At 40.7% G+C, this 14606-nt stretch overlaps 2 protein-coding genes across 6 annotated transcripts in view; one reads left to right on the forward strand and one right to left on the reverse strand.

Moving 5' to 3' along the window:
* The first annotated feature begins 304 nt into the window (after positions 1–304).
* On the forward strand, positions 305–10856 carry MALSU1 (mitochondrial assembly of ribosomal large subunit 1). The gene is made up of 4 exons (XM_019443601.2): positions 305–624; positions 2105–2283; positions 8573–8654; positions 10071–10856. The coding sequence occupies exons 1-4, from the start codon at positions 369–371 to the stop codon at positions 10250–10252; spliced, it is 699 nt and encodes a 232-aa protein (XP_019299146.2). The 5' UTR covers positions 305–368; the 3' UTR covers positions 10253–10856.
* Positions 10857–10858: 2 nt separating this feature from the next.
* The window catches only part of IGF2BP3 (insulin like growth factor 2 mRNA binding protein 3), a 154705-nt gene continuing 150957 nt past the window's right edge, over positions 10859–14606 (reverse strand). For 3 of the 5 annotated variants that reach the window (XM_019443599.2, XM_019443597.2, XM_019443600.2), the window contains 3 exons: positions 14258–14389; positions 13461–13574; positions 10859–13177 (listed from right to left, as the gene is read on the reverse strand). In XM_019443599.2, coding sequence (XP_019299144.1) covers positions 13079–13177; positions 13461–13574; positions 14258–14389 — 345 coding nt within the window. In that variant the 3' untranslated portion in view covers positions 10859–13078. Of the gene's footprint in view, positions 13178–13460; positions 13575–14204; positions 14390–14606 lie in introns of those variants that run through there. The other 2 variants (XM_053898193.1, XM_019443598.2) reach the window with 2 other exon arrangements.

A 14606-nucleotide genomic window follows, 5' to 3' on the forward strand; every position in this document is an offset into this window, starting at 1 on the left:
AAACAAAAAACAAAACTTTCTGCCTTCATGCTGTTTACATTGCAGTGAAGGAAGATGGACTTTAAAAAAAAAAGGGGGGGGGGAACAACGTGGTGCAATGCACTATGACGAAGGTCACAGCAAGAGTGGGCAGTCAAATTCTCCTTAGACTCCTACAAAACCTAATCCCAACAATCCCTTCCGGGTCATCAGCGTCCCCACTGGCCTTCAGACTCCGCCCATGACCCCCGTATTTGTGTCCTGGTCCCGCCCACTCTCCTTACGTCAATTTCCCAGGCCTTCGCGCATTGGCCTAGCCAATCGAAAGCCGAAGAACCCACTCGGGCTCCATTAAGGCCCGCCCGGTGAATCGTCGCTGGGCTACAGCGATGGGCTCTGGCGGGCTTGTGGCGAGGCGACTCGGGTCGCTGCTGTGGTGCAGGGCCCTTTCCCCGGGAGCTGGGCCTTCGGCGGGCCCGGGGCCCCGGCTTGGGCTGCTGGCCGCGGGGTGGCATAAGGCGGGACCGGCGCTCGGCCGGGCCTGCCTGACTCCCGATCACGCGCGCGGCCTGCACGGCGGACCCGGCCTGGAGGAGCGGGCTCAGGGGGCAGCCGGTGAGGGGCAGCCGGAGTCAAGCACAGCAGGTACGGGCTTGGAGGAGGGCGGCGGCGACCCTTCCGGGCAGCCGGGAGCCGGGTCCCAGCGAGGAGGCTCTGAGTTCCCCCGTTTATGCATTTCTCTTGGAGTCACAAAACTCCTACTGCTCTAGAGCTGGAAGGGTTTTCACAGGTGTTGGCGCCAACTGTGTGTTTAACAGGCCAGGAGATGAACTGACGTCTCCAAAACCCCAAGCGTCCGAAAGGCCGCACCGTACCTTTGGCATCACAATCTCACCATCCTCAGCTCCCTTCACATTCTTCTTAGGGTTCCCGAGAATTGGACTTGCCGCAAGTGTTAGGGAGTAAGGATTTTGAGGAAGAGCAAGGGGCTGGGGTCTAAGAGGTGCATAAGAATCGCTAATAGGAGACGGAGCCAATAGAAGCCCTCTAATTATCAAGTTTTTAGAAATTTGAGTGGTTGTAAATAGAGTACATCTGTGAAAAGTTAGGTGTGAGAGGGAGAGGTCTTAGTGGACTTAGATCCTGGATTCTTGGGAATCAGCTTTGGAATGTAAGAGAAAGCTATAAATTTACAAGTTCTTTTTTTTTTTTTTTTTTAACGTTTATTTTTGAGACAGAGAGAGACAGAGCATTGAACGGGGGAGGGTCAGAGAGAGGGAGACACAGAATCTGAAACAGGCTCCAGGCTCTGAGCTGTCAGCACAGAGCCCCACGCGGGGCTCGATCTCACGGACCGCGAGATCACGACCTGAGCCGAAGTCGGCTGCTTAACCGACTGAGCCACCCAGGCGCCCCTAAATTTACATGTTCTAATACTCCAAGGTAAAGGACAGAAAATATGCACATCTGTACAGAAAAAAGTTAAGTCTGCACAGATAACAGTTGCTACATAACCCAAAGGCCTTTCTAAGAAAAACTCGAGGATTCAAAATGAAAATCACCCTTAAAGTTTTAACTCTTTCAAAATGCAAGAGACATTTGCGTGAACCAAGTTCCTCCAGAATTGAAGTATACAGATTACTTTGTGATTGGTAGTGGAACTTCTACCTGACACTTGGATGCCATGGCTTGGGGCTGGTGCACTAATTCTACCAGGGCTAGTTTTCTTCATCTCTCAAGTGAAGGTTGTGGACCACATACTACCTAAGAGCTCCTCCGGCTCACAATTGTAGTTCTGTGTATGTTTGAGGTGTATCGCTCACTTCCTCAAGTATTAGTGAACAGAAAGTCATTTGTGGTGGATGTATGGTTTTATTGCAAACGGTGACAGCAAAGGATGTATGGTGGCTCTGTGTAACGGGATCACTCTTCCCATGAAAGTTGAGCGGTGCTGTGCGAAACCACAGGTTTAGTTTCCAGGAGGTCTGGGCCCTGCTGTCTTTCAAAACACTTTAGATCTAAACACCCTCATAGAGGAGCAGTTTCATTGTTAGCTGCTGCGTCTCCATGCATGTAGTGTCGTCTCCTTGGCCACGTGACACAAGTGAATCTTTGTGCATTTCAGATCATACTGGCCCCAAGTTTGACATCGATATGCTGGTTTCACTTCTGAGGCAAGAGAATGCAAGAGACATTTGCGTGATCAAGGTTCCTCCGGAATTGAAATACACAGATTACTTTGTGATTGGTAGTGGAACATCTACCCGACACTTGCATGCCATGGCCTACTACATTGTGAAAATGGTAGGATGCTTTCTTTCCTCTTTGGAATCATTAACTTAACGGAATAGTGCCAGTGCATCATGTTGAGGAGTAACACTTAAAAAAAGGAAAGCCATATGAGATCATACAAGAAGCCCAAATTCTCAGAATTTGCATGCTTGTTTTATGTTTTTGATAGTGAAAGTTATGGGGATAAATGGATCAGGGTGTTTCTGATCCCTGTCTCTTGTGGTCATAAATGAGTGATGAATGAACAAATAAATGAATAAAAAGTACAAATAAAAACATAAAAATGAAAATAAAAATAAATAATTTGAGGCAGGCTAGATGACCCAGGGGGGATTTCTAGAGCAGCACTGTGCATTGTGGTAGCCACTAAGCCATTGTGGCTAATTATAATTTAAAATTAAAAATTCAGTTCTTCCCTTGTATTAGCCATATTTCAGGTGTTCAGTGACCACTTGTGGCTAATGGCTACCATACTGTGCAGCACAACTATAAAACGTTTCCATAATTGCACAAAAGTTCTGTTGGACCTTGCCGGCCTGTAGTTTAATTTTTTTTTTTTAATTTTTTTTTTTTAACGTTTTTATTTATTTTTGAGACAGAGAGAGACAGAGCATGAAGGAGGGAGGGGCAGAGAGAGAAGGAGACACAGAATCGGAAGCAGGCTCCAGGCCCTGAGCCATCAGCCCAGAGCCCGACTCGGGGCTCGAACTCACGGACCGCGAAATCGTGACCTGAGCTGAAGTCGGACGCTTAACCGACTGCGCCACCCAGGCGCCCCTGCCTGTAGTTTAATTTAAATGTTTGAATGTATCCAGCGTTTCCAAGTACTGTGCTGGGTACTGGGAAGATAAAAATGAAAAAGATTTAGTCCTTACCCTCCAGATTCACAGGCCTAGTTGAGGAAGGGGAATGCCCTTCTTATTGATTGATTCAGAGAGAGCACAGTAGGGGAGGGGCAGAGAGAGGGGGACAGAGAGAATCCCAAGCAGGCTCTGAGCAACCAGTGTGCAGAGCCCGACACAGGGCGCAAACTCACAAAACCATGAGATCATGACTGAGCCAGAATCAAGAGTTGGACCCTTAACCGACTGAATCACCCAGGCGCCCCAGGCAGTTCATTTTCTAACTGGACTGGATAGGCATCAGAAATGAGGAAGAAGATGTACTTGGAGGCCTTTAGCCGATTCTGATAACACTCTACAGGAGAACATAACCTCTCTGACCTTGTTGAAAACTCGTCATAGAGGGGACAGTTAAGACCCAAACAGTAGCTAGGATGGCCTAGAGAAGGGTGGTAAAATAAGAGGGGGACCTTTGATGCAATATGGCAAAGCAAAGGAAGATTCCAAAAAAGTAGTAGTTGGAGAGACAGAGAGGGAACCAAGACAGCATGGAGAAGAGTTTTAAGACAGTCCCAGGGTTTCTGTCACATGTAATAGTGGGACGGAGTAAGATGAAGACTTGGAAGTGACTGTTGGACTGAGAGATATAAGAAGAACGAGAGGTTTTCCATTTTAACCATTTTTTAGGTGTACAGTTAAGTGGCATCAGTTACATTCACATCATTGTGCAGTCGTTACCACCATCCATCGCCAGAAGGCTTTTCATCTTGCAGGACCGAAGCTTTGTACACATGAAACAGTGATTTCCCATTCCCTCCATACCCTGGCCGCCACCGTTCTGCTTTCTGTCTCTATGAATTCAGCTACTCTGGGTACCTCATGTGAGTGGAATCATACCCTAGTTGTCCTTTCAGGACTGGCTTATTTCACTTAGCGTGTTTTCAAGGTTCATCCATGTTGTGGCCTGTCTCATAATTTCTTCTTTTTAAGGCTTTTTATCTTATTGGATGTGTATATCACATTTTATCTATTCATCCCTCGAGTTTCATTTGGGTTGCTTCCCCCTTTGGGAGACAGAACGATGCTGCTGTAAACAGGAGTGTAGAATGTCTGTTCATGTCTCTGCTTTTAATATCAGAAGTGGAATTACTGGGTCATGGTAATTCTGCTATTAATTTTTTGAGGAACCACCATGATCTTTTCCATAGTGGCCGCACCACTTTACATTCCCACCAACAGTGCACAAGGGTTCCAATTTCTCCATATCTTTGCTGATATTTCTTATTTTCTGGGCTGTTGATCATAGTAATCCTAATGGGTGAGAAGTGGCAGCTCTTTGTGATTTTGATGTGCATTCCTTTAACAATTAGTGACGTTGAACATCCTCTCACGTGTTATCGGCCATCTGTATATCTTTGGAAAAATGCCTAATCAAGTCTTTTGCCTATGGTTTAATCAGGTTGAGTTTGTTGTTGTTGCTGTTGTTGTCAAGTTGTAGTTGTGTATATATTCTGGATATTAATCCCAAAGCAAATACGTGATTTGCAAATATTTTCTCCCATTCTGTAGGTTGCCTTGTTACTGTTGATAGTGTCCTTTGATGCACACAAGTTTTTGCTTTTAAAAAAAATTTTTTTTTAACATTTATCTATTATTGAAAGACAGAGAGAGACAGGGCATGAGCATGGAGGGGTGAGGGGCGGGCAGAGAGAGGAGACACAGAATCTGAAGCAGGCTCCAGGCTCTGAGCTGTTGGCACAGACCCCGACGCGGGGCTCGAACTCCCAAACCGTGAGATCATGACCTGAGCTGAAGTCAGGTGCTTAACCGACTGAGTCACCCAGGCACCCCCAAGGTTTTAATTTTTTTTAATGTTTATTTATTTTTTGAGGGAAAGAGAGAGAGACAGAGCATGAGCGGCAGAAGGGCAGAGAGAGGGAGACACAGAATCCGAAGCAGTCTCCAGGCTCTGAGCTGTCAGCACAGCTCAAACCCACGGACTGCTAGATCATGACTTGAGTCGGACACCCAACCGACTGAGCCACCCAGGTGCCCCAAGTTTTTAATTTTGATAAGGTCCAGTTTATCTGTTTTTGTGCCTGTGCCTTCAGTGTCCTATCCAAGAAAGAATCGCGAAATTCAGTGTCCTGTATCATGTGTCATGAAGCCTTTCCACTGTTTGTGAAGGCTTTCCTATATTTAAGCCTGAAATGTGGGTCATTTTTTTAAATCTTAGATCCATTTTGAGTCAGTTTTTGTAGATGGTATAAAGTAAGGGTCTCACTTTGTTCTCTTGCATATAGATATCTAGTTTTCCCAGCACTGTTTGTTGAAAAGACCGCCTTTTTCCTATTGAACGGATTTGGCACCCTTGTTGAAAATCATTTGACTATATGGGCTCTTTTTTTCATTCCATAAGTCTGTCTTGCTCACTGTTTTGATTACTGCAGCTTTGTAGTTCGTTTTGAAATCAATAAGTTGAGAGCTCCAAATGTGTTCTTCCTTTTCAAGACTGTTTTTGGCTTTTTGGGGTCCTTTTATTACATATACATTTTAGGGTGGAATTTTCTATTTTCTAATTCTTTGCTGAATTCATTTATTCTAACAGGTTTTTTTGTGTGGAATCTTTAGGGTTTTATACATTTAAGTCATGTTGTCTGTAAACTGTGATAATTTTATTATTTTCTTCCCAATTTGGGTACCCCCCCCCCCCCTTACTTGCTCTAATTTCTCTGGCCAGAACTTCCAGCAGTGTGTTGAATAGAAGTGGCCGAAGTGGGCATTCTTATCATGTTCCTTATCTTGGAGGACAAACTTTCATTCTTTCACCATTGAGTAGGATAATAGCTGTGAGCTTATCATACATGGCCTTTATTATCTTGAGGTAGCTTCTTTTATTCTTAGTTGAGTATTTTTATCATGAAAGTGTGTTGAATTTTGTTCAATGCTTTTCTGCATAAATTTGAGATGATTCTGTGGCTTTTTTTATTTTGTTAATGTGCTCTATTGTATTGATTGATTTTCATGTGGAACCATCCTTACGTTACAGGAATAAATCTCATTCAGTCATGGTGTATAATTCTTGTAATATGCTGTTGAAATTTGGCTTGCTAATATTTCATTGAGGATTTTTGCATCAGTATTCATCAAGGATAATGATCCATAGTTTGTAGTGTCTTTGGCCTTGGTTTCAAGGTAATGGTAGGAAGTGTTCCTTCTTGAGTATTTTGAAAGAGTCTGAGAAGAATTTGTGTTAGCTTTTGTTTACTTATTTGGTAGAATTCACCAGTGAAACAATCTGGTCCAGGGCTTTTCTCTGTTGGGAGATTTTTTTCCCCTCTCTTTGCCCCCCAACCCCCACCCCTGGAGCTTTTTTTTTTTTTTTTTTTATTTAAAAAAAATTTTTTTTTCTTAATTTACATCCAAATTAGTTAGCATATAGTGCAGCAATGATTTCAGGAGTAGATTTCTTAGTGCCCCTTACCCATTTAGCCCATCCCCCCTCCCACACTCCTTCCAGTAACCCTCAGTTTGTTCTCCATATTTATGAGTCTCTTATGTTTTGTCCCCCTCCCTATCTTTATATTATTTTTGTTTCCCTTCCCTTATGTTCATCGTTTTGTCTCTTAAAGTCCTCATATGAGTGAAGTCATAGGATATTTGTTTTTCTCTAATTTCACTTAGCATAATACCCTCTAGTTTCATCCACGTAGTTGTGAATGGCAAGATTTCATTCTTTTTGATTGCTGAGTAATACTCCACTGTATATATATACCACATCTTCTTTATCCATTCATCCATCAATGGACTTTGGGCTCTTTCCATACTTTGGCTGTTGTTGATAGTGCTGCTATAAACATTGGGGTGCATGTGTCCCTTTGAAACAGCATACCTGTATCCCTTGGATAAATACCTAGTAATGCAATTGCTGGATTGTAGGGTAGTTCTATTTTTAATTTTTTGAGGAACTTCCATACTGTTTTCCAGAGTGGCTGCACTAGCTTGCATTCCCATTCCCACCAAGCTTTTTTTTTTTTTTTAATTGAGATATAATAATGTTTGGAGGTTTTCAATTAGTGATTCAAACTCAGTTCAGTCTTAGTTCTATGTTTTTAGGAATTTGTCCATTTTGTCTAGATTATCCAATTTGCTGGTATAGAATTGTTCATAGTACTCATAATCCCTTTTGCTTCTTAGTAATGTCCCCTTGCTCTGATTTTAGTTATTTGGGTCTTCTGTTCTTTTCTTACTCTAGCTAAAGATTTGTTAAATAATTTTGTCTATTTTTTTCAAGGCCCAAATCTTGGTTTCATGAATTTTTGTCAATATTAGTTTTCTCTTACCATTGTTTCCTTCCCTCTGCTAGCTTCAAGTTTTTCTTCATTTCCTAGTTCTTTAAGGTGTAAATTTAGGTTGTTGATTTGGGAACTTTTTTTTTTTTCATGGCAGCATTTAGCTATAAATTTCCCTCTTACCACTGCTTTCACTGCATCCCATTAAGTTTTGATGTGTTTTTAATCTCATTTGTCTCAAGAGCTTTTCTAATTTCCCTTGTGATTTCTTGACTCATTTTGTGGCTTTTCTAGTTTTCCTTCTATTGATTTCTAGTTTTATTTCATTGTGATCAGAAAATATACCGTGTGTGATTTCAGTCTTTTTAAATTTATTGAGACTTGTTTGGTGGCCTAACATAGGATCTGTCCTGGAGAATGTTATGTGTGCCCTTTAGAAAAATGTGTATTCTGTTGTTGGGTGGAATGGTCTTTAATGTCTGTTAGGTCCAGTTAGTCTCTAGTGTTAAGTCATCTACTTCTTTATTGATCTTGTCTGTTTTTTAAATCCATTATTGAAAATGGAGTATTAAGTCTGTATTATTGTGTTGTCATCTGTTTCTCCCTTCAGTTCTGTCCATGTTTGTTTCCATATGTTTAGGAATTCTGGTTTTTGGTGCATGTTTGTAATATATTCTCTGGGTTATATGACCCTTTATTATCATATAATATTCTTGTCTCTTGTAATAGTTTTTGATTTAAAGTCTATTTTGTCTGATATTAGTATATCTGTTGTTTTAGACCATTCATAAGACCTGTTGGGAATAGAGACATGGGATGGTAAAATCCAATTAACATTGTCATTTAGGCGGTGGATATAGGTGAGGACCAGATGTTGAGTGAGCTTGGGTCTCTCTGCCTCAGAGATGAGGCATCACCTTGGTGGATGAGTATGATGGCCCTCTCAGAAGGGTTTGGGCGGGAGGATTCAGTAGAGAGGTATAGGAGGTAGGTGGGGTGTAAGGGGAGAAAGTTTCCTCAAGTTATTTATTATGGAGTACAGTTAAGAGGAATGAGTAAGCTAGTTCCAAAATTAAGATCAAGAAAATTATGCCAACAGACCATCCTTGGTGAGAACAGAGACTTCCTCCATCCTTCCTCTTTAATATGTAATCTGGCTTTTTTCAGTACAAATACTTGAAATGTAAAAGCAAACCTCATGTTAAGATTGAAGGGAAGGACACTGATGACTGGCTGTGTGTGGACTTTGGTAAGTTATTTTGACATATTTTACAGATAAATATTTGGTTTTGTCCTAATCTGGAACTGTGTTCATTTGCAAAAGGGTATCAGATTGTGCTTTTCATGTAAAATTTTTGAGGTTTATATTCAGTTTTAATTATAACCCAGGTGGTCTTATTCGCATGTAAAATTCTCACCTAATGTGATGGGTCTCTAGTCATGCAGGTCAGACAGACGGTGGAGAACTGAACAGGTAACATGGCAGAGATGGGAGAGATCCCTTAGTGGTAGTAGAAGGCTTGGGGAGTACATATCTTGGCCTAGGATGACTCAGATGAGGTCAAGTTAAAGGGCATTCCAGGTACTGAGAAGGACAAGAACAGAGGACTGGAATTTTGAAAAGACCTAACAAATTTGGTTATTAATATATACATAGTTTCAAAGTATTTCCCCCTAAGATACTTAATTACAAAGGGAAAAACACTGTCAAGAATTATGAAGGGTCTGAGATTCTTATTAACTAACAAGTTAGCGGCCCCGTTTCATGGGAATTGGTGAAACTCCAGGCTAGTCCTGGGTTAGAGATGAAGGATGGATGATTTTATTACTCATCACAGTAACAGCCAGCAGTTTTTTTGTTTTTTTTTTGGGGGGGGGGGCGGGTGGGTGGGCAGGTTCCCTGAGCCCATGTCTATAGAGAGAGCAGCATAGGGCCAGATGACATCTGCAGACAACGTTCTGAGAGAGGAACCCGTAGGTTAGGGTAGCTACATCTTTTATGATGGGCAAGAAACACACCTGCCATTTGCTGTGATGGAAGACACTTTTTCTGCCAAGGCCATTAAGCCAGGGTTTCTCAGCTTTGTCCTTAACATTTTGGACCAGGTGATTCAGGTGGGAGTAGGGAGATATATACCCTGTGTATTGTAGGATGTTTATTAGTCTCCCTTCTCTCCAGCCCCAACTGTGAAAATTTGAAAGGTCTTTGAGATCCACTGCTGTAAGCAAGCCTGTCCTTTGCTCTAGAGGGAGATGGTATGTTTTTGTGACACTATTCACTACGCAGTCATCCTTAAAAGACCTTCTAGAACAAAAGGCAGTCTGTGTTTTGCTCACAGGATGTGCAGAAATGTGACACCCATGGAGAATTTTCTTCCACTAGCCCACCTTTAATCACTAGGATGAAGTTAATTAACATCACTAGTTATGTATCGATGTCATGTACCTCCTGTATGATGCACGGAGAAAAGCACAGCATCATTTCTATGCTATTTTTGTTGGGATGGTATCCAGAGTTTGCATTTCGGGCAAGTTCTCAGCTAATGCTAATCTAGGGCCCATACTTTGACAACCACTATTCTATCATAGAGGTGGGTGAGAGCACAAGAATAAAAACAAATGAACTGCTTCTTCGTCTTAACTCTTATCTGTCCTTGATTGATAGGCAGCATGGTGATTCATTTGATGCTTCCAGAAACCAGAGAGACCTATGAATTAGAGAAATTATGGACCCTACGTTCTTATGATGACCAGTTAGCTCAGATAGCACCTGAGACATTACCCGAAGACTTCATTCTTGGAATAGAAGAGGACACTTCATCCCTGACTCCAGTGGAGTTCAGATGAGAATAAAATGATATGAACTGCTTTAGTCATTATCACATTTGGATTGAGTCACTTAAAAATGTAACTCTGAATGAAACCCCACCTACTTGGTCAGGTTGTTGTCAAAACAAGTCTTATTTATGGGCACTCATGCTAAATGAATGTGGAAATTGTAGGTAAGTGAGCTAATCCTCACACCAAGAATCAATACGTTCAAATTAAAATTTTAATATATTGTTTTTATTCCTGAGATCCCAGCAGGATTTCTGGGAGCTAACACTGGCCCCGGCCTCTGTGTTCTCTGTTCACAGTTTAATTTTGCGTAAGTGTAAATCTTATTCGGTAGAATGGAATAGCCAGGTTTTGGGTTTTTTTTTAATAAAGCAGAAAACACATAATTGCCCCACTGGTGTTGTTACTTAAAACCTACAGGTTTTAGTTCATATGTACCAATATTATAAAGATCCAAAGTAAGTACTATGGAATGTAGAAAATAATGTACCACTTGATATTGGTACTTGCCTTGAGACTGACGTAGTATTACTAAAAATCTGTTTATAGTTTGACCAAATTTGAACATTCATGTTTATTTGAAAAACCAGAAATAAAAGATACCATACACCAAGCTGCACCTAATGATGAAAAACTTTATTCTGCATCAAGGTATCTGGAAAATGAAGCTGCATTTGGGGCACATTACAGATGAGGAATGATCCATGTGCGGTGAGTACAAAACTCAATTACAGAATTAGATACTCCATTACCATTGCTTAATTAAAAGTAAAACATGATTTGCCACACTAAAGGCTAGAAGTGAAATATGACAAAATTTTAAACCAGCAGATATAAATGCAGCACCTATCTGTGTGTGTGTGTGTGTGTGTATACACACACACAACAACAACAACAAATATGGGAAAAATCAAACACTGAGGAAGAGCTCTGGCCTAACCACATCTCACCTGAAATCCAACCAGAAAGCCAGTCTGATTTTAATTTTTGCAATTCATTGTATGAAAACATTATGAATGCTATATGAATCGTGTGACAAAGGGCACTTTTTGGCTAAAACTACAAAATAAACTGGTTTTCTGGAAACATTTAGGAAAACATTTCAAGTCATTTTCAAAATGTCTAATTGTTAACAGTGATCTTCAGAAAAACTTACCTAGTTCGTAGAAATTCATCTTGAAATAGAAATGAGGCCATTATTTTCTAAAGGGTTATATATAGGCCCTTCAGATCAGTGTAATATAATGACTGATCATTTAATGAACAAAAGCAACACAATTCTGAGAGCAGAATGGCCTTGGAGACCACCCACACCCACATAATTGTACATACCGGGTTTTGCCATCAAGTTAAGGAATGGGCACATGAGTTCAGTATCAAATATCAAAGATCAAATGTGTCCTCATACTCAAATTATATTTCAAAAAGATTTCTGGTAGTCTCCACTTTCTGACTTATTTTCAAATAACTGGTTGCAGAGAACCCAGAAATCCTGCTGTATTTTACATAATATTTTAGGTGGCCTTACATTTTTCTTGATTTATCATTGTTTAAAAGTCCCCGAAATAGCTTAGCGAGGCTCATGACAGTGCCCGGCCCACGGAGATGGAGCCTGTGCATTGCCTTTAAACACTGTCACACCATCTGAGTGCCCCATTGGTCTTCACAAAACAATCCTTTTTGGGGCCTGCTCCAACCCTAGACCAACTGGTCTGACATGTGTTGGCAAACTAAGCACCCCGTAAGACAAGCTGAAACTTGCTTTTTGCCAGTCAGTTCATGGTCCACGGGCTGCATCTCTTGACTGACACGCTTCCTTTAGGTAGTGATAGTCTAAAGCACAAAGCATTTTTCTGCATTTAATCACAGAGCCAAACAAATAACCGGAGTCTCCTGAAGCCATTTAAACTAGCCGTTCCAAAACCTCCTGCAACCACTTTGCTCTGTTAGTACCATCAAAAACATTCCCTACCATAAACGAAAAATTAAATGGTATTGCTGCTCTCCAAATATAGGCACTGCTCCATATCACTGAACGTTTATTGGATTTTCCAACTAATGATGTCAAAAGCCTCAAAAAACCTGAAATTAATTTTCCAGCTTTACTGTCACCAGTCAGGAGTAAAATTTTTCTCAGTTATTTTCCTGTCAGCTAATTAAATTTTAAGTTTTTTTTTTAAAAAACTGTTGGGCTTTTTATCTTTATAAAGTATATAAAATTCTCCAAAAACAAAAACAATTTTGCTTCCATTGCATCACTGAATACCTGAGGTAGTTGAGTAAAAATGCACGTTTAATACCCCTGCCAACACCATTCAGCACTTCCCTTAGGTTATTCGTGTTAGTGTTAGGTACAAATACAACTGAGAACGGTTTTTCTATGCTAATAGCTTAACACTTAAGTTCCCGTAATAACTCTATTCTGATCCAATTTTAACAATTGGATTTGGGAGCAATCTATATTTTATGAATTTAGTGAATGCATCATTAAGCCAATTTCTGGCATCAGGGGGTATATTAAGAAAAATTAGAATATTTGTTACACTGAGAATACAACAAAAGGGAAGTGCAGAGCTCCTCTCTTTCCCTCCCCCCCTTTTTTTTTTATTTTTTATTTATTTTTTTTAAAGCTGGGTGTCATACATTTCAGAGAGCATAAAGTATACATTCTCACAGAGACAGGAGTTCAAAAGTTGCCTGGTCCTCAGAAACAACTGGCTAGGTAAAAACTTGTGCATGTAATTCTGGATATTAGGGGTTCAGCGCCCGTCTGTTGGTTAAGCAATCTGTCTTTGGTTTGGCATCTGCCTCTGTGGTGGGCTGTTTCCTGAGCCTTTATTTCCGTCTTGACTGAGGTGGTCCACTTTGCAGAGCTTTCTGCTGTTGATGCTGCTTTACCTGAGTCAAAATTTCCTGAATTTTTCTCTGGGCAACCTGTGAAAGGAGAAAGCTTTGAAATTTCTACCCGATCAAAAGTTACTAAAATTTATTTTACCCTTCCGTTCCAACAACTTCAGATTCAGATTTGTAGATTAAAGATCCGTACTAGTTTAGTTTGCTAGTAGAGTCTCTGAAATCACCTGCTAAAAAGGGATTAGCATGTTTAGCACCAAACGACTTTAAATATTTATATGTGGTGAGGGCACACCCAGGGGGAAGACTGCTTCGTTTGTCAAAGAAGCAAAAGAGCTTGTCCATCACATGAGAGCCCACTTGCCTGGCAAGCATAGAAGTGACCAGTTATCTTGACAACTACTTGGTCATTCTCATCAGGTGTCTGGTCACGAGGGACAACTACTTCTGCACTTGACAAATTCTGGAGCTCATTCACCTGGAAAAGATAAATACAGATCTTGTTAAATCAAGGTTCTTAAAAAAAAAAAAAAAAAAAAAAATACCATTTGCTGAGCACTTACTATGTGCCAAACACTAAACTATGGCTTTACAAATTTCTTCTAATCCACCAATAATTCTATCAGGTTATCAGTATTATGCCCATTTCAAGATGATTAAACTAAGACTTAGCCAAGGAAATTGACCAGTTAAACAAGTGAATGGCAGAACCAGATTCAAACCCTGAAAGTCTGATTCCCAATCGTATACTCCCAATTACTTCAAAATTGTAAACAGCTTTGAAAACAACTTAGACGTTACAGGTGTTAAAGAGAAACTGGAAACCATTTGCTTGTTATAGTAATATGTAAAGGTAGATGAAATTTAAAAACAAATTTCTTTCCATAAAGCATGCAAAAATAGCTGACGTTCCCTCGGCTGAAAACTGCCAACTGCCCCTACTGCGTTAGCCCTCTCACACAGAGTGGTCTCAAGGGGCGTTACTTTTCACTAGTAGCAGATACCAACACTCAGGAAGGACAAAAGGCAGTCTTCTCCAAACCTTGGCCCAGATGATCCTGCTTTTTATTAATTAGCCAAAATTCAGGGACTTGGAACTCCTAAGTACCTTTCAACGCTTTCCCTTTCATACCACTGCACAGGTTTTGCTGAAGTACTTGCCGTTTTGCCTCCTTTTCCAATAACTCTGCCAGCAGCAAAGGATGGCACTCTGATATGAGCTTCAAGTTTCACCTCTTCTTTAGGACTAACAAAGTTTTCTTCTTTAATTTTTCCATAAATTCTTCCCTGAGCCTACAGATGAGAACATATCCTATCAGTGTCATTCATGTAGGAAAAAAGGTCTATTAATTTTAAAGATGGCTCATATCCACTGGAATAGCCCCCTTTGCAGGGACACATCTGCATTTAATAGACTGTTGCAGATGGCCTAAGAGGCAAACTTAGGAAGGTTCACATTAACAACCATGCACCACAGAGGTGGCAACTGAATGAATAAAGAATACGGTTT

The sequence above is a fragment of the Panthera pardus genome, unplaced genomic scaffold, assembly GCF_024362965.1.
Source record: "Panthera pardus isolate Hobbes unplaced genomic scaffold, ASM2436296v1 HiC_scaffold_8, whole genome shotgun sequence".
NCBI classification, from domain to species: domain Eukaryota; kingdom Metazoa; phylum Chordata; class Mammalia; order Carnivora; family Felidae; genus Panthera; species Panthera pardus.

Bases quoted from the DNA above. Each gene is read 5' to 3' on its own strand.
- MALSU1 (XM_019443601.2), top strand. From the start codon at position 369: ATGGGCTCTGGCGGGCTTGTGGCGAGGCGACTCGGGTCGCTGCTGTGG. The intron at 625-2,104 runs GTACGGGCTTGG...TGTGCATTTCAG, and splicing joins GCCGGAGTCAAGCACAGCAG to ATCATACTGGCCCCAAGTTT. The intron at 8,655-10,070 runs GTAAGTTATTTT...CTTGATTGATAG, and splicing joins CTGGCTGTGTGTGGACTTTG to GCAGCATGGTGATTCATTTG.